General features: G+C 53.1%; 1 protein-coding gene across 1 annotated transcript; it reads right to left on the reverse strand.

The window, feature by feature from the left end:
- Positions 1-1,298: 1,298 nt before the first annotated feature.
- NMT2 (N-myristoyltransferase 2) lies at positions 1,299-20,087 on the reverse strand. Its single transcript, XM_056114587.1, is given in 11 exon segments — positions 1,299-1,319; positions 1,448-1,585; positions 3,246-3,413; positions 5,783-5,891; positions 6,593-6,763; positions 7,545-7,643; positions 7,711-7,844; positions 7,933-8,045; positions 10,783-10,927; positions 13,563-13,698; positions 19,886-20,087. Coding segments are annotated over 11 exon segments (1,344 nt in total). The 5' UTR covers positions 19,996-20,087.
- Positions 20,088-22,211: the final 2,124 nt, after the last annotated feature.

Below are 22,211 nucleotides of genomic sequence, written 5' to 3' on the forward strand. Positions count from 1 at the left end.
AATCAGAAATGAATGGATACGGTTATGCCTCAATAAAACTTTATTTGTTGACTCTGAAACTGAGCTGCGAACAATTTTTTTTCCACGTCACAAAACGTTTTCTGTTGAATCCACCACCACCACATGAACATGTAAAAATCATCCTTAGCTCATGGGCTATACAAAAAACAGGAGATGTGCTGGCTTTACCTCTTGGGCCATTGGTTTATTCCTGCCGAGTATGAGACAGGACTAGTGTCCGTTGGCTACTTCCAACGTGAAGGACAGGTCATCAGATTTTCTAAAATAATTTTCTGGACGTTCCTGGCCTAAGCAACTGAGGCACTGGTCCAGGAAAGGCAGAAGCGTCGACTGTGGACTGAAGTTCAGGCCACATTCTGTGGCCACGCTTACAGACTCCTGACCACGGGCAGCTTGTATATACATGTACATACAGACTAGGCCTTCGTATTCCCGGTAAAAACACTCAGTAACAAAACTATGAATACTATTTACAAATAAGGTATTTGCCATTACTGTGACAGTTTTCACAATAAATTAAAGTCAGCGTAAAGGAAAGTGTGCAATTCTGCATAATAAAAACATTCAAACTCTGCAGGTCCTGGCAATTCAAGGGTTGGTTTCCCTGGGCCTTCCCTTGGCTGGGAGAGATTTGCTTTTTCTCACATCTCCTGGCTGTGGCCGAGAAGCAAGTGAAGTTCGGAGGGAGTTCGGGGGCTCTGAGCTTCCTGAGCACACAGCACTGGACTGGGGCTTTGCCTCCAAACTGGCCCATCGATCTACTGGAAGAACAAAACACAGATTTTTGTGTTTGCTGATCTGGCAGCTTTGCTGTGCAAGACATCCAGGTGCAAGTGTCCTGTGCGAGAGTTTCTGGCTGGCCACTGGACACCCACGCTGGTCACTAAGTACAAGTGCAGCCTCCACCGTGTTCCTGAGGGTGACTGGTATGAAGGTTCCACCCAGCCCCATGGCTCAGCTGTTTATCTGCACATCCTAGCAGAGACCTTATATGGGTCCTGCTACTTCCTCTTTGGTGCAGAGTGAGCCTTCAGCTCCCAGAGGACAGTCCACGGTTTGATGGCGATGAGAGGAATGTGTGCTTTGATCCCTGCAGCCCTCCTACAAATGCGTCAAGGGTGGAAAGGCTGAGCGCAGGCAAGCCTCCGGTGACTGCGGGGACGTCCTTGGTGACTCCCGGCCACGGGGATTCCAAACAAGTTGTGCTTCTGCTCTTTGGCAGTCCAGGTGTCGCCATGGAGAGTGATGATGCCAGAGTTCCATCCAGGTAGAGCTGACTACTGTAACACAAGTCCGACCTAAGGGGATGGGGAGAAACGAAGAGTTGTAATGGGGCCCAGGGGAGCTGCCAATCCTGGCTGGGCCTGCTGTGGGACTCAGGGAAGCGCAGGGAGTTTACTAGGGGTATGTCAAGATGCTCACTTGCCTTTCCCGACTCAGTTCCTGGACACCCCCAGTTGTACAAGTCATACTGTAAACTGCCATCTCCAATACCAAACTTCAGTTTCTCCAAGAAAGTCTTATCTTCCATCAAGTCTAGCGTGCTGAACACATCAACTCCTTTCTGTCAAAATATAAGAAAGGATCAAAACTTTAAGATGCCACCAGAGGGGCTAAAGTGACAGTACAGCGAGGGGTGCTTACATTACACTCGACTGCCCTGGATTTGACCCCAGCCCTCTCATCTGGTCCCCTGAGCCCCCCCCCCCCCCTGCCTTAGGAGTTATTCCTGAACACCACCAGGTGTGGCCCCCAAACAAAGTCCAAAGACAACAAAAGAACATCAGTGGAGCACAGTGCTTTCTCGGATGGATCTCAGCAGACACATCCCTTCCCCGACAAGGGGCCTGAATGCCTTTGTAATCAGGTTCAAATGCTGTGACAGACATCAGAGGCTCAAAACTCAGTCGAGGATAGCAGATGATGGGAGTGGGACCAATAGAGTAAAATTATCCAGCACGTGGATAAAACACTACTCTGGTGGCTGACACGGACATAAATTCATAGAAAACCTCCCAAAAGCCCCCAGTGCCTACTACAGAACAGGTTGGCATGGACCTGACTCCCTAGAGCCACAGCCATGCGCTATGACCTGAGAAATGAAGGGAGGGACTTTGGGATTTGATAGAATTTCTTAGATGCCAATCTTTTGCTTTATGCATAGGGAGATGAGGTGCCTACTTTTCTATTTATGGGGGATTTGGAGTCTTAAATAACACTGGGGGAAGGAGTGCAGAACGAACAGCAGGATCAAAGAATTTGGGTTGTTTGATTTTGGGGGCTTAGAGAGTTTTGTGCTTTGGGGGACACAGGAGCTTCTGGGGGGTTGCCCCCCTCAGTGGCTCGGGCTGACGCCTCCCCATTCCCACATGCAAAGCCTGCACGCCAGCCCTCCAAGCATTCTGTCCTGTCCCTACAGTTTCCATGGCTTCAGCCAACTGTATTTATTAGACAAATGCAAGAAAGGCACTTTTAATGTCTCGCTCCCAATTTCTCATAAACAAGATTTTTCTTTCTCAGTTTTGCATTATATGAAAATGCTTCAGTCAGTCGACTTCAATTCCTTTGTAAAACACTTATTTGCAGCAAGAATTCAGCAATTATCCTAGTTTAGAAAATTAAAAAAAAAACCCTATAGTTAGGCACATTTTAAAATTCCTTTATATTTAAATTCCTTTAAGCTTTAACAGTTTCCTTGTAGCTGACAAAAATCTTTCATTTAAAAAATTCAGACTAGGGGCTGGAGCGATAGCACAGTGGTTGGGCGTTAGCCTTGCACAGGGTCGACCCAGGTTCAATCCTCGGCATCCTATATGGTCCCCCAAGCACCGCCAGCAGTAATGCCTGAGTGCAGAGCCAGGAGTATCCCCTGAGCATCGCCGGGTGTGGCCCAAAAAGCAAAAAAGAGAAAAAAAAATTCAGACTAAATAAAATGTGCAACTGCTGTTTTTTCTCTACATTATAAACTCTTTTGCATTTCCCTTATATCACAGAACTCATTCATTTTTCTCTTCCCGGTCTTCTTGTAGGAGGATTTAAAGTTCTAAATGGTCTTTCTGGCTAAGTGCCACAGTACAAGCATCACAGGCACGGATGTGAATGTAACTGTCCACAACCTTCCTGTGCGGGAAGGACAGCAGTGAGAGCTGTCTTCAAGGACACAGCTGGGGGAGACGCGGGTGGAGGGGAGGTGAGCCAAGAGATGGAGTGCAGGGCTGATGCACCGACTTGGCAATGCTGAGTGTGTGGCTCACGAAGGCCAGCAGGGACGTCTCCGTGTGGATGATGAAGGAACAGGCCACCTGGAGGCTCCTGGGGGCCAGGTGGCGCAGGACCGTCATCAAGGGGAGCATGTAGAAGCTCAGGAAGTCTGTCAATTTGCCACTGGTGCTCTAGAGGGCAGAGGCGAAGTCGGTTCAAGCCTGCAATGAGCCGCTATGCTGCTCTGACTGAGAGCCCTTGATCTAAGCGCCGGGGAGAAGGCAACAGGATTGAGCTGGCAACCCACACGCTGCATTGTTCTGGTGCCAGAACTAGGCTGGGGGTCGCATCTCGGGGTTGCCCATCCATGCTTGGGGGAGGTAGGAGCAGTCCTGAGGCCCGGGCAGGAAAGGGAATCCTTGTGACTCGGGTGCCTGGCCCGCTGTTTAGAAGGCAAGGACCCGGCCGACAGGATCCTCCACATGAGTCAGCCGACAGTGTTTCCCCACCGCGGGTGGTGAGGCGGCTGCATGGGAGGCTTTGCTGTTCTGTCATGACACCCTCAATATTTGGAGGCTCTCCGCCGTTCAGTGAACCTCTATTCCTCAAAGGATCAATAATCAGTCTCCAATTCTGCAAACTCACAGGAGCGGAGGCTATGTCCAAAGATGCGGCCAGCAAATGGGCTTAAGCAGAATGTGAAGGGATCCAACGTGATCTCAGATGGGAAGAGCCACAGTCAACACGCCCCCCTTCTCCATAGCGTCTTGGGCCCCCACCATGCCCGTCAAAAGCATGTCCCGAGAAATGGGCAGCAGAAGCATGAGTGGAGCCCCCAGTCCCCCACTACATCAGACGTGGAAGAGATTTGCAAACACATGAAAACTTGGATCACTGTCCCTGTCACTAACCACGTTATATTGGGAAAGAGCAAGTTTTCCAAAGGAATCTGCAATGGAATGAGCATGGGATGGGCCTTTATTTTGTTACTAAATAGAAAAAAGTAAAGTAAAGTAAAGGCCCTCCCGTTGATCATCAATTTGCTCGAGCGGGCCCAGTAACGTCTCCATTGGAGACTTTGTTGTTACTGTGTCTGGCATATCGAATACTCTCGGTAGCTTGCCGGGCTCTCCGAGAGGGGCGGAGGAATCGAACTCGGGTCGGCCATGTTGGCTGCATGCAAGGCAAATGCCCTACTGTTGTGCTATCGCTTTATTTTAATTTTGAATACAGTAAATATCTATACAGTTAAGCCACAAAAATAAAAATGCTTGGGAGTGGCCAAGAGTTCTTTTAAAAAAATGGAGGGGGGAGGAGATGGAGCGATAGCATAGTGGGGAAGGTACGTGCTTTGCATATGGCCAACCCGGGTTCGATCCCTGAAACCCTATATGGTCCCCTGAGCACAGCCAGGAGTTATTCCTGAGTACAGAGCCTGGAGGAACCCCTGAACATCACCCCCAAAAAGCAAAAAAAAATTTAATTTAAAATGGGGCGGGGGGCTCCCAAGAGGTGCTCAAGGGTCCGAGCACCCATCCTTGCCAGCCGGACTAGTGGTTTAATCCAAGGGCCTGAGGATGCGGTGCTGGTGGTACAAAGAGAGCCAAGGTGTGGGTGGCTGGACTGGGCCCGGCAATCACCCTAACCACTGTACTACCTCCTGGCCCTCCAGCAGTTCTTAAAAGAGTGAAGAGTAAAGGAGTCCAAAGACCCCAGATCCCCAAAGCTGAGGCCCACAGGGGCACACGTACACAGACTGCCCACGCCATCGAGAACTGTCTAATGATGGAGACAGCTCAGCTGAGCCACAGGAACACTTGAGACTTCTGGCCGCCCTAAATGACCATACCAAGCTGCCTAAAGGCCTCCTTGCCCTAATCATTTCTCAGTCCAACCACAACCACGTGTAAGGGAAATGGGCTCTGAGCCCCACATCCCAAGCTTGGACACAGAGAAGATGTTGAATCCTTCCAACCAACAAGCAGAGCACCAGAGCAGGCCATCGCGACTGAGGCCGGTACTGCCCGCAACCCGAAACGCCCAGGCCAGGGCTGCCCCAGGGTGCCCTCGACGTGGCAGCAGGACACGGCAGCAGCCACTGCCAGATGTCAGGAAGAACTGGAAAACCGAGTGTCTTCAGAGCCCGGGAAATGGAGACAGCGACTCTGATCTGGTGAGCCACCAACCTGAAGTGAGGGTGAATCCCGGTGCTGGCTCGGGTGGGGGCCCAACCCACCGGGAAGTCTCCCCATGGGCTCTCCGGGCCGTCCTATTGTATAAAGGGGACCGGACTCGCCCAGGAATCCACCATTCTGCGGCGTCAACGATGTTTTATCGTAAGCACGGGGATGGGAAACAAAACACAAGCTCCCCCGAAGTTAGGGGCCCTTGGGAGGGGCTGGGGGCTTCCGGGGTGCACCCTTGGAGAACTGTTCTCTCAGGTATCCGATGCCCGGGTGCTGAGAAGGCCCCGAATTCTACCCAGACCCCCGAGCTCCTTTTCTGCGCGAGAAGCTTCTGCTGCCACAGAGTCCAAACCCCATGAATCCTCCTGACTTACAGCTGGAAGCCTGCAAGGCTTCAGCGCTCTCTGCAAAGTCGTATTTCTGCTCACGTGGGAAAATCGCACTTCCACCAGTTCCCTGGGGTTCAGGGAGTGGTGCCAGCATCTGAAATAGAACAAAGGATTTTAAAATCTGGTGGGCTTTGACCCCTGCCCATTTCCACACCGTGACCCGGCTCTGGGGTTAATGGTGGCGATACTGGGACGGTGGGGTGGCGCCACGCCTGGCCACGTTCTGTGGCCACATCTGTGTGGGTGTCACCAGCCCTGACCTCCGGCGTCTGACCTGCATTCCTAGTTTCGGGTCCTATGTAGCTTGTGGCCTGTTGTGCCCTGATCCATCAAAAGGAATCTGAAGACGGCCCAAGAAAGGTCCCTAATGCCCACTCGGCATGACCTTGACCCTGGCTAACCCTGTAGAAGGCAGGCCACAGAGTTGAAAAACATTAACACCCATGACCCCCTGGCTCGACCCTCAAAGACACCGAATCCGGGAGGGCCCTGAGCAGAGCTAGTGGTAGTGGGCGTGACCACACTCAGCAACAGATCAGACCCTGGCCTTCCCAAAGGGAAACGCTGACCAGGATCCTTAGGAAAGGTGAAACCCAACCCACCCCTTTTTAAAAAAATAAATCACCAAGTGGCTGGAGGCTGGAGGGCAAACAGGTACCTTCTGGGGGGTTCTCGTTTCCGTTTCTGCAGCCCATGCCCCATGCCGCGCCAGTATGGCCCGTGGTCCCTCTCAGACCCCACGAGAGGCCTGGGCGGACAGTTCCGGCCGTGCACCTGGGAAGGGGCTGCCCTCACCTGAGTGTGGCCATGGGCTTCGGGAGAACCACTCCAGCGGCACAGATGGCCTGAAGGATCCCTTCCAGCTTCCCTCCTCTGGTGATTTCTCGAATCCTGACTGGGATGACCCATCTGCGTGTCAGTTTCTGACGAGCGCAGAGGAAGTTGCTCTCCACCACCCTCTTCACACTGAGGTGAGAAGAACGTCGCCCGAGAGCCAGCAGGGGACGAGGACCCAGAAAAATCCCACAGTGGTACCCCCTACCGCTGGCAAAGGTCACGAAACAGATGCTGGGCCTGCCAGGGTTACCAGTCAGATCACATCTGAGCAGGAGCCATCAGGGGTCCACACGGGCACCAACACGTTTCAGAGGCCCTCCTGGAGCCAGAGTGGTCATGCAGAAAGCAGGGCACTGGTAGTGCCTGCGGCTGACCCAGGTTTGATCCCCAGCATCCCTGAGCACCGTGAGGAGTGAGCCCTGAGTGCAGAGCCAGGAATAAGCCCAAAGCATTGCCGGGTGTGATCCCGAAACACAAAAAATTGAAACAACTGAGAGCAGAGGGTTAGACAGAGCGTGCAGGGGTGAGGCCCTGACCCAGCGCCATTCCCGCACACCTGGGGTCACTCCTGAGCACAGAGCCAGGAACAGCCCCTGCACACTGCCCGGTGTGACCCAGAAAACAACACAAACCCCAAACCAAGGACGATGACAAAAAAATACAGAGCAGAAAGTCACGTTCTCAGGTCGGGGTGGGGGAATCATGCAGCCGGAGCACCTTTTGCATGGGGAGCCCCGGGTCTGGTGGTGAGCGCCCAAGGGTCCCCCGAGCACTGCCGGAAGTGACCAGTGCTCCACAGAAGCCCCCAACACCCCGGGCTGCACCTGAAGCACCCCTGATGCACAGACGCCTTCACTGGCAACAACCTGGTCAGCGGGGCCACTTCTCCGAGGCTGTCAGGGGGGCGAACCTGCCACAGGTGCCAACGTGGGCCAGGTGGGCACCCATGAAGCCCACCAGCTTTTTGCTGGAAGTCATGCAACCCCCACAGGGCCCCTGGAGGGGTCAGCTGGGAAGGCGCGGAGCCCCACAGTGGACACGCGGGCAGTGAGCGTGTGTTCCCTCCCTCCCCCCACCCAACGGGCGCCCCCCTCACCCTGCCCGCGGGCCAGGCTCACCTGAGCAGGAACTGGGGCGAGCAGTCAAAGCGAATCGGGCAATCCTCGGCCGCCGCGTGTTTCCCGCTGAGCAGTCTGTACAGCGCCCTGAGCTGCGGGAGCAGAAGGCCCGTGAATGGCGCTCGGGGCCCACCCAGAGCCCGCACAGGCCGGCAGCGAGGGGTACGGGGACCCACTCACCATGTTGGCGTCTCCCAGATCCGGGGTGTCCGTGAGCCCCTGCGGCAAGGAGGGCCCCTGGCGCACGCTGTCCCTGTCAGCCTCGATGGTCCCACGGCAGGCGATGAGCTCACCTGGGGGCCGGGATGGAGAGTTTTCAGTCATGTGCCAGGGTGGGACCCGGGATGAGAATGGCATCTAATCAGAGGTGCCCGGGGGCCAGGCGGGAGCGGGCATGGGGACTGACCTGGGGCTGGACACAGAGTATGCATGTTGGAGGCCCTGGAGGGACCCAGCTGGGCACGCATGGCCCCCAGCATCACCTGGTGTGTGTATGTGTGTATGTGTGTGTGTGTGTGTGTGTGAGAGAGAGAGAGAGAGAGAGAGAGAGAGATGTTTGGGCACCCAGTGACCAAGTCTACACCCTACTGCAGGCATCACCCAGGTTCCTAGGATAGCCCGGCAGGTACTTTCTAAACTGCCTTTTCCTAACAGGGGGTTGGGGGCAGTGACCTTTGACCCCTCACCCCTTCCTGAGGAATCCCCACCATCTGGCCGCATGCCAAGGCTCTGAGGTTCCCTGCGAGTCCTCCACAGCCCTGGGGTTGTGGCGATACTCCCTGACCCTGAGTGACCTGTCCATGCCCTCCCCCCTCCCCCTCCCCAACACGCATGACAGTGTTATGGAAAGGGGGGACCCCAAGAGCATTCGGGGGAAGAACTGCAAGGAGGTCTCTTCCTAAAGAGGGGCGGGGCTTCTTGCTCCCCAGTAGTGATCTCTATGAGCCCCCAATATAGACACACTTGCTTCTGCTCCCCCAATGTTGACCTCAGACACAGACACAGACACACACACACACACACACACACATACACGCTCCTGCTGCCCCAATGTTGACCTCAGACCCCCCCCCACACACATATCTACAGCTCCTGCTGCCCCAATGTTGACTTCAGACAGACAGACAGACACACACACACACACACACACACACACACACACACACACTCCTGCTGCCCCGATGTTGATCTCAGACACAGACACAGACACACACAGACACAGACACACACACTCCTGCTTCCTCAATGTTGACCTCAGACACAGACACACACATACAAACACTCTTCCCAAATATTGACTATACAAACTCACACACACATACACACATACACACACACGCTCCTGCTTTCCCAATGTTGACCTCAGACACAGACACAGACATAAACACATACACACACACACATACACACACACACTCCTGCTTCTCCAATACTGACCACACATACACACACTCCTGCTCCCCCAATGTTGACCTCAGACACACAAACACACATTCCTGCTTCCCCAATGTTGAGCTCAGACACAACACATACACCCATACAAACACACATACATAGCTCCTGCTCCCCCAATGTTGACCTCAGACACACACACACACACACACACACACACACACACACACACACATACAGCTCCTGCTTCCCCAATGTTGGGCTCAGACAGACAGACAGACAGACACACACACACATACACATGCTCCTTCTTCCTCAATATTGACCACACACACACACACACACACACACACACACACACACAGAGTCCGCAGAGCAACTCTGCAATGAGCCCAACCCCTTCAGCATCAATACAGCCCACCAGTCGGCTCAGCCTTTCAGGTCCTGCCACAGCCCTGGGCAGCCTCCTCTCGCCCGCACAGGCCTGAGGTGGGAAGGGAGCAGCCTGCTCACTTCTTCCTTCTCTGCCACACTCGGAAGCTCACACATTTCCCGCTGATGGGAATGCTGTGTCAAACTGACACCTAGGAGGCCCAGATAACAGTGGGCCCCTGATTTACAGGGGATAAGGCCGATAATCTTGGTCTTATGCAATCTGAATGGGCAATTAATTCTTTATATTAAACAGATTCTCTGGAAACAGCGATCAAGAAAATGGAAATCATTATGAGATAATCTCTCTTCATACAAATGTAAGATAAATGCACAGGTTTAGTCAGTAATGCAGTTTAAAATAATTTGTTTTGGCATGATGGTATTTATAACATCTTTTTTTTTTTTTTTGCTCATCACAAAAGAGGAACAACTTGATGTTTATGGAAAGACACTTACACTACCAACAACCGACTTCAGTGACAATTTAGAATCCCGTGGCCTCACAGAATTGTCCGTTCCAGTAAGATTAAAGAGGACCAAGTTTCTGTGTCTTGGAATAAGAGATGAAAAATTGCTAAAAGCATATGCACAGGAAGACCCCAAGCCATTTAGTTTAAGAAAAATGGGTAGACGTGGTCTCTTTCACATCTATTTTAAATATATATTACTGGTCCAAGAATGAGAAAATTGTTTATTTTCCTGGGCTAGAAATTAGGCTAAAATTGTTCTTTCTGGAAGGCACAATAAACTCTAAGAGAAAAATGGGGGGGGGGGTTGGGGATGTACCCCATGGCAGAGCTCTTGCTGTGCAGGTAAGAGACCTTGGGAAGAAGCCACAAGACAGTAAAGAAATAAGTTGTTGTTGGTTTTGTATTTTGATTAGGCGGAGGAGGTAGCTCAATGGGCAGGCATGCAGGGTTTGTCACAGGAGCCCCAGGTTTGATCCCAACCGAGTCCTCCAAGTACCATAGGGAGTGACCCCTGAGCACCAGGCTGGGAGCACTGCAGGGGTGGCCCCCGCACCAGAACCTGACATGTGGATGATATGTATGTATGTGTAAATTTCCCAATCATACAGATGATGTATAAAGCCATTCTCTGTATTTTCTTTTGCGGGGGTGGAGGTGGGAGTGGGGTGGGGCAGGGGGGTGGGCATCTATTGTTAATCCGGTTTGGGGCGGGTATCAAGGCAGAATGACTTACTCAGCGTGGGAGCCGGCTGCGTGTGCCAGAACTGGTCTCCATGCCAGGCCGCCTCATCGATGTTCCTGGCGGGGCTCGGGCACGCGGGCAGCAGCCCCATTGCTCTCGGGGAGTCCTGAGGCTTCTGCCGGGGGACGGCGGGATTCTGCGGCAGCAGAGACACAAGAACACGACCAGGGAGACGCTGGGGTCGGCCCCACAGCTGGGCGGGGGGGTGGTCAGGAAGGACCACCACCACCCCCCTCAGAGCCTGGCTGGGGCCTTGGGCGTGTGTGTGTGTGTGTGTGTGTGTGTGTGTGTGTGAGAGAGAGAGAGAGAGAGAGAGAGAGAGAGAGAGAGAGAGAGAGTGTGTATATGTGTGTTTGTGTGTGTGAGACTTCACAAAAACAGAAGCAACTATGGCAAAAGGAACAACGGTTTCCCCCTCCCCCGCACCCCCCCCCCCCCCATGCTCAGGGATCTGGGCTTGGGGAGGCAGGAGTCAATGGAACCATCCTGTTCCAGAGCCCTCTCCTGCCCCGTCCCCTGCTAAGGACCTTCCCACCACTGGGGAAGGCAGGACGGACACCATGACACACAGCAGCCAGCTGGCCACTAGCTGCGGGCTCGCTGTCAGGGGCCAGTATCGGAAATCTCCTCCAGGATGGAAACTCAGGCAACCACGGGACATTTCAGTGAAGTTTTTAAAAGGAAGGAAGAAAAGGTGAAGGGAAAAAAGAAAGCTGAACTTAGCACTGAACAGGGCAGGTCACATGGTGAGAGAGGAAGTTTGAGGAGCCTGGCCGGACCCTGGCCAGCCCTAGACCTGTGCCTCTCCAGAGAGAGACCAGCGAGAAGTTTCTCCAAATTTCCTCTGTCAACCACAGTCTGTTCTACCCAGCTCATGCAGGAATGAACCTCCTCTTACAGACACAGAGCCAGTCTATAAAGTGAACAATTTCTTTAAATTCTCAAGCTCCTTCCCCAAAGCCAATATTCCTGGCACCTCTCAGTTAAAAAAAGAAATCCAGTTTGTCCTGCAAGCCCGTGTTCTCCCTTGAGTTCTCGCTTGTGTGTCCACAAGTCTCTTGACTTTCTCCTCGCTGGAACAGCTGTGTTCTCTCTGGAACTCACACTTCCTCTTTCTCTCCAAGCATGTCTACCTAAGTTTCGATCACTAAAAACGAACTTGCATGAGGCTAGAGTGATGGAACAGCAGGAAGAGCACTTGCCTTGCAGAGGGTTCGATCCCTGGCACCCCAGGAGGTCCCCCGAGACCCACCAGGAGTGATCTCTGAGCACAGAGCCAGGAGTAAGCTCTGAGCACCACCAGGTTTGATCAACAAACAAAAACCAAGTAACTGTCTTGCTTCACTGAAAAAAAAAATCCCTCAAATACCAAACTAATACACGGAACACGAAACTCTCTTTAGAAGGGGAGGGAAGATGAGTTGAATATAGAAGTCAATGAGTTTCATCCACAAAATACTGGATTTAGAGAAATCTTTTATGGTTGCTAAATTTTCACAACCTCCCTCCGTCCTTCCGTTACACCACCCTGGGTAGGATTCTTTCAAGTGGTTGGAGGGACAGAGAGGCTCAGAGTCACGGGGAAGATGAACTGATGGCCACGGAAGCAGCTGCAGGAAAGGGTGGCCAATGCACCAAGGGCACGTGTGGAGGGGACGGGACCCAGGAGTTGATGGTGGCTTCGGACTAGCAGCAAACTGGACATTCACCATGAAACAGGGTGCAAGGCCAGGGAAGGGAACTCCGTCTCCTGTCGCCCCATACTGAAAGCAGGACGGAAGGGGACACACGCTTTCCCCTCTCAGGTCCTGGTCCCCCTAGCAGCTGCCCCACAATTCTCCTGGTGGCGTCGTGTCAAGCGTCAGTGCCCACGTGATGGCACCCACAGTAACAAAGGTACCCAGGGACATGGACCAGAAAAGCCAGTTCTAGAAGCTGCCTGAGATTTGGGCCTGCCCCTGTGAGTCAGGGCGGATACCAGCCCCCTCCCCAGCCCTGAACAACAGGAGTGGGTGCCCAGATGCCCCCTCACTAGTCCCCCACCCCTGTCCCCTCCAGAGTAACTTCTCTGGGGTCAGGACCTTCCCAAATTATCTCCTGTTGCCCAGACCATGTGATTTCCTCACCCCACCAGGCTTCTGTGTGCCCGAGGGCCAGCACCCAAGGGCTGTGGGGTTCTGCCGAGACAGGCGCCTGCTCCCCGTGCCCCCAGAGACACCCAGCCATCTGCCGTCCCCGCATGCCCGCCCTCTCGGCAGAGGAAGAAAGAAAGGCCCGGAAGGTGGTGGCGGGCAGAGTCAAGGTCAGACTTACCCGAGGCGGCTCCTGCGGAAATCGGCTGCCAGAAGGCATGGCGCTGTTTGGGGAATTAGACAAGACACCCAGAGAAATCAAAACGTGAGTATCTTCCTGACAATATATCCTATGCTGAGCACAGCTTTAACAAAACCAAATAGCAGCACCCTCCCAGGCTCGAGGACAGAGGCTTTTTGCCTTCTAAGGTGATCAACTGAGATGCGTTTGCTGAGCGGGGAGAAAGCCCCTGCGCCCAAAGGCACATCATCGTGTGCATCTTACTTCGGGTGGGGGTGGGGAAGGATGACGGAGGAGCGCCCCCCAGGTCCTGTGATCACAGCAAAGCACAGTGACCACACCTGGGACATGCAGCTGGGCTGAGCTCGCACATCTGAGCTCATTCATGCAAGCGTGGAATTGGCAGGGGGATGGGGGTGTGGGTAGGAGGGCAGGGGAACAAAAACCCGGGCGCTCACTTTGGAGGGCGGCTGGATTCTGATCTCCTGGGAATCGGATGCCGAGTCGGACTTGGTGCCTCCGGAACTCGGCTTCTCCTTTTTCCTCTTCTGTTTCTTCTTTTTCTTTTTGGCACCCAAATCACCGCAGGGACTTCTGTGAGGTTATTTGTCAAGGGTTAAAAAAAAAAAAAGAAAAGAAGACAAAGAAAAAAATCCAAAGTCATGATCTACAGTCAGAACTGCAGAGAGTGAATCATTTAGAAGCTGTGACGAGGCGGGTGGGGAAGTGTCCTGGACGCCGGTGGACATGCCTGGACCTTACTTGGCCACGGGCCAGCTGCTTACACGGCACTGAAGCAGGAAAACTTACCTCTATAGAAACCCTTTTGTCGGGGGGCTTCCTAGGCACTGCTTGGAGGCTGGAGGGTCTCTTTCAACCTTTCTTGGCTAACCAGGCCCGGTGCTCAATGTTAGAGCCAGCAGAGCTGGTGGGGGCTTCTAGGTGGCTCTTGGGGGTCATGCCAGGGACCAATTTGGGTCCTTGGGCATGCAAGGCATGTTCCTAGCTGGGTGATTTGCGGTCCCTTACTTAACCTCGCTGAGCATCCGTTTCTCACCCTGAGTTCTTTTTTGTTTTGCAATGGCATTCTAAAAATTAGGAGGATATGGTGAGTGAATACATCTAAGAATTCAGACTTATAGCTGGCACCGGAAATGGGTTTGTGGGGCTATTATTAGGATTGTCCTACATTACCTCTTTCCCCAGAACTCACCAGGGGCTAGAAGGGCCTTTATTATCTTGTCTCCCTCCCACGAGAACCTCAGATCCATAGAAGAGCATTTTCCCAACATATACTTGGCACTGAGCCTAGGACCTGGCATATAAGGGGGCCTCGATAAATATTTGCCAGTGAGAGAGAAATCAGTAAGAAAAACAATTAACAGGCAGGGGATGAGAGACTGACTGAGCGGCCCAGGGGGGCAGACCATGGCGTCAGCAGGGAGGCCACGGGGAGCCAGAGCACTGAGGAAAAGACACGTGGCCTCCGCCTAGGGAAGATGACTAAGGACCCAGAATAGGCGCTTTGCATGCGGGAGGCCTGGGTCCATCCCTAGCATCACTGAGCTGCCCCTGGCACTTTACAAGGAGTCCTTGAGCATGGCTAGATACAGTCTAGAAATTTCATTAGGGAAATAAAGGCTACGTTCATAAAAATTTTAAAGGAGATAACTCAGCCATGAATCTCACCCTATTGTCACAAAATATTGGAAGCAAACTTGTCATCTGGTGACATGGAACAGAGTAAATCAATAGAGGTACATCTATCTAGGATACAACAGGCAGAGGTTTTTAAAAAGTTGAATTTTGTATTTTGAGATATAAATATAAAATTATTCCAAGATATGCCTTTTAGTGAGAAATCAACATGTAATAGATGGGGGGGGGGGGGGGGGGAGACTTTCAACAGGATAGAAGAGCAAAAAAAGACAGATGTCCCAAGCCATTACAAAGGCAGGTTATTTCCATAAAACCGTAGCAGTAGAAAGGATGAGTTAAAACATCCTGCAGGCCTGCCTGTTTGGCGGGAGGACATTCTGAATAACAGTTCGGTTTTGAAACAGACAGGGAAATATAGCTGAAAAGCGTGAATGGTTCAAATGTACATCCCCAGAAGAACAAAATTAAGATATAGATAAAGCATGTAAGCCAAAATAGATGCAGGTGGGGAAAGGAGCAAAACTTACCATGATCCATAAAAAAGAGCCAAGGAAAAGAGAAAGAACAATGTCGAGAATCATGAAAGTTGCTGGGATTCAGCTCTCTACTCTGACTGCACCCCTACCACATCGAGCACGTATAACCCCCCCAGCAAAGCAGCACACACCTCTGGGAGCACACACTGCTGGGAGTACACACCTCTGGGAGCATACACTGCTGGGAGCACCACAGCTAAGCTTGCCAATCCCGCATATGTACAACATCAACAACAACACAATCAAAGGAAGAGAAAAGTGAGTGTGCCACCAAGAAAAGAAATTCAGGCCAGTTTCTGGTATTCCCCCTTCTCTCTCTCTCTCTCTCTCTCCCCTTAGAAATAGAATCATGAAATAGAATCACAGTGAATCACAGAGTTACAAAGTTCTTCATGCTTATGTCCCCTATATATCCCTTCACCAGTGCCCGCTTCCCTTCACCTAGACCTCCAGCTCCTCTCCTACTCCCCTAAATTTCTTTTCTTTTCTTTGTCTTGGGGTCACACCCAGCAGTGCTCAGGGCTTACTCCTGGCTCTGTGCTCAGGTGGTGCTGGGGATGGAACCCGGGTCAGCTACGAGCGAGGCCAGGGCCCAGCCCTCGCTGTCCTATCGTTTCTTCCCCACACGTCCTTCCTTCAGACTCCCCAGCTGATCACAGACATTTCCAAATCACCAGCCCACACATTCTGCACCCCAAGGCTAGAGAGTGACAGAATGTCTTGCTCCTCCCCCATCGTTCCCGACAGCCAAGAAGGTCCCACGGCCCAGCTTGGGAACACACAGATCAACACAGGAAAGGGAAAGAAAAGTGAATACACCACCAAGGAAACCAGGCAAGTTTCCTGCATTTCTCCTTCTTTATTTTATAAAAAAAAATTGAATCACAGTGAATTAGAGAGTTATAAAGTTATAAAGTTATTTATGATTGAATCTCTTGTATACAATGTTTCAACATTGCTGGAACAACACACCTCAGGAATAGGGATCAGAGAGGTGAAAAAAATTCTCAAGTTTTTTTTTTCTTTTTGGGTCTTAAGCCTCCCCCCTCCAAAAAACAAAAAAACACTCTCCACACATTCGAATGAGCCGCATGCATGAAGGAACCAGCAGAGGACCCCAGGCATGCGGGACCTGGGGCTGAGATCTCCAAGCCTGCTCAGATTGGAACTGGGCCTCCTCCATCCAGATCCCCCATCTTCCAGTAGGTAGGCGTTACACCCACCAACTGCCTCTGGCGCAGTGTTATCCCATCAATGGCCAGAGACTATAAAACCCAGCTCCCAAAAGCATGCGGCCGCAAACACGGCCACAAGACATCTTATTATCTAGTTCTTACTCTTGGAGAACCTGGCTGGCTATCAAGAGTATCCAGCCCACACGGCAGAGTCTGGCAAACTCCCCGTGGCATATTCGAAATGCCAAAACTCAGTAACAGTGATGGGTCTCATTCCCCTGACTCTGAAAGAGCCTCGAATATGGCACTTTCTAAAATCTCAGGGCTAGGACAAAGGGGACATTACTGGTGCCTGCTCAAGGAAATCGATGAACAATGGGATGACAGCTTTTTGGGTCACTCCCGGCTTTACACTCAGGAATTACTCCTGGCGATGTTCGTGGGGCCATATGTGATGGCGGAAATTGAACCCGGGTGGGCCTTGTGCAAAGCAAACGCCCTGCCTGCTGTACTATCGCTCCAGCCCCAGAATTCCCAAGTTTTCATCATTGCCAAATACCTAATCTTTAGGGTTTGTTCGTTTGTTTTTAAAGCTGGGAATTAGCCTCAAGCACCATTTCCTCCCTTTCCAGGGAATTTGGGTACTACTCCCAAGAAGGGCAAAGGAATCCATCCTTAACTTCATTTCCAGAGAAAAACAGGGGTGAAGCTGTTTCAGAAGGAGCCAGAAAATGTGATAGGGACCTGGGTGTTGGGAAGCAGGATGGGAAGTTTGGTGGTTCTGATGTGGGGCCAAAGTGATCCTGTTTCCACTCTGGACAATCTCCCTGCCAAGCTGGAACTGGGGGCAAGAAGGAGACCGGGGGGAGGGTAGGTGGGAATCACCATCTCTTACCTGTACCCTTCCTGGTGTATTTCACCCCCAGAAATGGGAGGAGAAGGCAGCCAGTCTAGTCTAACTAATCTTGGATAATCTGCACCATTCTCAAGGGCCTCCCCAGATCTCTGCATTAGAAAGTACCAGAAGCATGCAAAAGGGTTCAAAGATGGACTTTTGATCCCTGAGTACCAACCTACACCTGAACACCTCTCACACCTGTCCCCTCCTGTCTTCTACTAATGTAACTTACAAGACAGAATTCCAGAGAGACACCTGAACTCCTTTATATGCATACAGAATTCACCGTACTTCACCCCCCAAAAATCTGGCCACCACCAAAAACAGCACTTTGCTAGTGCCACCCAAACCCTTCTTTTCCTTGGGTGACCACCAGTTTCCAAACTCGAGGGATTATTTTTTGGGTTTTTCTGCCACAAAGTTCCTTCGCCTTAGTAACTTACATTCCACAGATAAGACATTGCTTTTAATTAAACATTAAAAAAATGCACTGCTTTTAATTGAACATAAAGTATATTTTGTTCATGGACTTCCAGTATGACCCATAAAAGAGGAAAGAATTCTTTGAGTTCATAAAGAAGTCTGTAAAAGTGAGAGGAAAGCATACGTCATCTTTACATGTTGGTGCACAAGAACCCAATCTGGCATTTCCCTTTTATCCCAGGCTCTAGTTTCAACTTAATAAATCTAAGGCAAAGAGTAAACACATTATCCTCCACTTTGGGGGGGATCGTTCATTCTCTCTGGCCTCCTGGGAACTATGTAGGAAATTACTGCTTTGCGCGCAGAAGGCAGTTCCCTCAAAGCGATAATTCACCTTTAAAAGGTAAGTTTATCTCCTCATTCCAAAGGTTCTTTGTCACTTAAAGTAGTCAAGAAAGGGTCAGTGTTCAGGCTTTGCAGCCGGTCCCCAGCGTCACATGGCCCCCGAGTAAACACTGGGTACAGGACCCAAACAAAACCAAACCCTCCAACAAACAAAAGAACAGTGAAGACCAACCAAAGCGAAGAGGAGTCTTTCAAAACCAAGAGACAAACCCAGCATCCCTACCCACAGGGTTGGACCATGTGTGCTCTGCCCAGAGCTAGACTCCCCGCCGGGACCTGTAGTCCCCCTCCTCTCCCACGCACCAATGGGCAGCCCCCAGGACCACTGGGGAGGCTCCCAGAAAATAAACAAAAGGAAGGAAATCGGGAAACGAAAGCCGTCACCTTCAGCTTCGACTGAGTCATACCATGAGCACGCAAACCACGAAAACACAATCACTGCCTGCACAGGGGGCACCCAGCTGCCAAGTCCCAATCTGAAACAGCCGGCTAACAAGAGCGCCAACTTGGGCTTCTGACTCATCTCCTCGCCTTTCAAGCAAGGGACCCCGACAAAGCACCATCTTCATCACTTCCTCTGCTAGCCGCTTCCTGCTCCTGGGCAGGGGAAACCGGGCAGTGATGACAGTGGAAGGTGAAAACCGCGGCGGAGGCGGAGAGACGCAGTGGGGCGCTCCTGCCCAGCACCTGCCCGGCTCTCCGGCGAGGTTCTGAGGGCAGGCCCAATGACCCGCACACAGCCCACTCGCGGCTCTGCCCAGGGTCGCGCTGGCCAGTGGAAAGCAGAGACCCACCCAGGGACTCTGCAGCAGAATGAGCAACCCGTGAGAGGGGGGAGGGAAGTCTAGGGTCTCTTCAAACAAGGTAACAAGCACGTAAGTGGTCGGCGTTTGGGGGGTGATTCCCACACGTCACATTTTGCCTCTGCGCCCAATTCTAGTATGCCTGCTACGGCTTCAAAAACAGCTATATTTAGCGACCCGCCACCGGCACATTTCTACTCCAGCATCCACAGAACTAGGGCTCAGACTCCTATCCATTTCCTTTCCTTTCCTTGAGGGGGTAGAAAAAAAAAGCAAAACATCCTCGACTAGAATTTTAACAGGCTACTTGCCGCTGACTCCTGGCAGAGATGCATTCACTGAAATCAAAAACAAACAAACAACCCTCCCCCCCCCACCCCCGCTGCGAATAGGAAATGCATTTAGCCTTTTCCCCACCCCTGGGTCCCTTCATATTTTCCAACCCCCCCCCCCCCCCCGCACATCAAAGTTCCTTTCTGAAAGCTGCCAGCACACACTCAGCGGGTAAGCCGGGCACCCTGGATCATCTCAAGCGGCCTGTCCGTGAGCTGTCAGCTGACCCGCTCCAGCGGTCAACCCCGGGCTGCACAGGCTCGGGCCCGCCCGGGCGCGGGGGTAACCGAGGGATGCAAACCCGAGCGGGCAGGGCGCCCCCCGCCCCGCGCCCTCCCGGCGTCGGCCCGCGCGGCCCTGCAGCCCCGGGCGGGGCGGCCCCCCAGGCGGACCCCAACAGCGGCGCTCGTCCTTCGAGGGTCCTGTCCGCGGGACTTGAGCGCGGGGCCGGGGAGCGCCGTGGGGGGGGGGGCGGTCCACAAAGGCCAGGGCGCCGGAGCCCCGTCCCCGAGCAGCCGAGTCCGCGGCCCCGCGCGCGCGCAGCCTTACCCGCGGCTGTGCTCGGCCTCCTCCTCATTGTCCCCGTCTATGCCGCACGTGTCCTGGTCGTCCAGCTCCAGGCTCTGCTGGCTGGCCGCCGACTCGCTGTCCTCCGCCATCGCGGCGGCGCCAGCTCGGGGGGCGGCGCTGGGCGCCGCGGGCGTGGGGGGCCGGCGCGGCGGCGGCGGCGGCGGCGGCGGCGGCGGCGCGAGCAGCTCCCTCTAGTGCCTCCCGCCGTCTCCGCGGAGCTGCGGGCCCCGGGGTGCCACCCGCCGCCGGCCCCCGCCGCGCCCGCGCCGGCCCCGCCCCGCGCCCGCCGGGCCCCGCCCCGCAGCCCAGGCCGCGCCCCCGCAGGACCAGGCCACGCCCCCGCGCGCCTCGACACGCCTGCCCGCTTAGTCACTCACCACCCGCCTCAGGCCACGCCCCGCATCTCTGGACACGCCCCCCTACTGCCCGAGCTCCGCCGCCTAGTGTCTCTCACCTCCGACTGGGATCCGCCCACGCAGGCGAGGCCACGCCCCCGGACCTTTGGACCCGCCCACCGACTACCCGAGCTCTGTCCGCTATGTAGCTCACCACCAGCCTGGGCCCCGCCCCCTTTGCCCCAGGCCACGCCCCACATCTCTATACACGCCCACGGACTATGCGAGCTCAGCCGCCTAGTGTCTCTCACCGCCGACCGGGCTCCGCCCCCTCAGGTCAGACACGCCCCTGAATCTCTGGACACGCCCACCGACTACCCGACCCCCCCCCCCGCCCGCCTCGGTCTCTCATCCCCCGCCCGGTCCCCTCACCCCCCCACAGGCCTGGGCCCGCCCGTCGCCCACTATGGTCACGCCCCTGCACGCTTGGCCACGCCCATCGACAGAGCTAGCTCGGCCCACCTAGGTTCCTCACCGCCCTCCGGACCCCGCCCCCGCAGGCTTTGGTCACGCCCCCGCCCTTAGACACGCCCACTGGCGACCTGACCTCTGCTCTCACCTGACTGGGCCCGTATACCACCAGGTGCCCGCCTGGCAAGGGTAAGCAAAGGGGTTGGAGAGAGTTCAACAGACTGAGCACTTGCTATGTGTGCAGGAAGTCTGACCCAGAGCACAGAGCTGGGAGTAGCTCTTGAGCCCAGCTACAAATCAAAAAGATCAAATAAGAAGAACCAACCATTCTGGAGAAATAAGGGCAACTAAGAACTTGTTAAACCCTAGAGAACACTGAAAAACAGGGAACATCTGTGCCCAGAACCGAAGGTTTGGTCCAGAACATCTGATTGGTATGGGAAGGAGGTGTTAATTCAACTGTTTGTCTTCCTTAGTTTTTGAAAGGAGAACCAGATTTGCAGAGGATGCTGGAGAATTCTGAATTCCTCCGCCCCTCTCGGAGAGCCGGGCAAGCTACCGAGAGTATTTTGTCCACATGGCAAAGCCTGGCAAGCTACCTGTGATGTATACAATATGCCAAAACACAGTAACAAGTGTCACAATAGAGACGTTACTGGACCCGCTCGAGCAAATCGATGAACAATGGGAGGACAGTGACAGTGACAGTGACAGTGATGTCATCTCTAGAAGCTCACAGTGGGGCTTCTTTTCTGGGTTTAATCCTAGATTTTGAGACACTGGAACCAGGTGGCATCTTCTAGAACCTTGTGTCCAAAATTGTTCAGTGAGAGAAGATACCTGTTAGCAGAGGCCCTTGGGCTTACCCAGCCTGCTGGGCTCCCTCCTATTTCAGACTTTAAACTACAGATCCATAATTATTCTGGTTTCATTTAAATGACCGCATCTCTCTGTTTCATTTTAGGGTGCACCCAGTGGTGCTCAGGGGCTGCTTACTGTGGTGGTCAGGGGACCATGTGGTGCTAGGGATTGAACCGAGATCTCAGGATACTAATTCTGATGCCTCAAAATCTGGGATTAAACCAGGAAAAGAAGCTTAGAGTTTACTCCTGGCTCTGCACTCAGGGATCCCGGCTGGTGGGCTTGGAACTCTATCCTCTGTACTCTCTCCACGTGCAACCACTTTGTGCTTTAAAAAAAAATACATGTGGTAGAATCCACATAACAAAGTTCATCATCTTCACATTGCTAAATATTTAGTTTGGAGTATCAACTACATTCACATTGTTATGTATACAATCTCCAGGTATTATTTCCCTCCAATGTTTTCTTTTTCATCTTGTGTATCTGAAACTCTAATCATTAGGTAATTCCCCATGTTCCCTCTCTGCAACCCCCCTACCAGCCCTCCCCCCTCCAATCACCCACCACACACACACACACACACACACACACACACACACACTTCTGCTTACTGATTTGGCATTCTACTTATGAAT

This window comes from Sorex fumeus, unplaced genomic scaffold (assembly GCF_029834395.1).
Source record: "Sorex fumeus unplaced genomic scaffold, SorFum_2.1 ptg000026l, whole genome shotgun sequence".
Lineage (NCBI taxonomy): Eukaryota > Metazoa > Chordata > Mammalia > Eulipotyphla > Soricidae > Sorex > Sorex fumeus.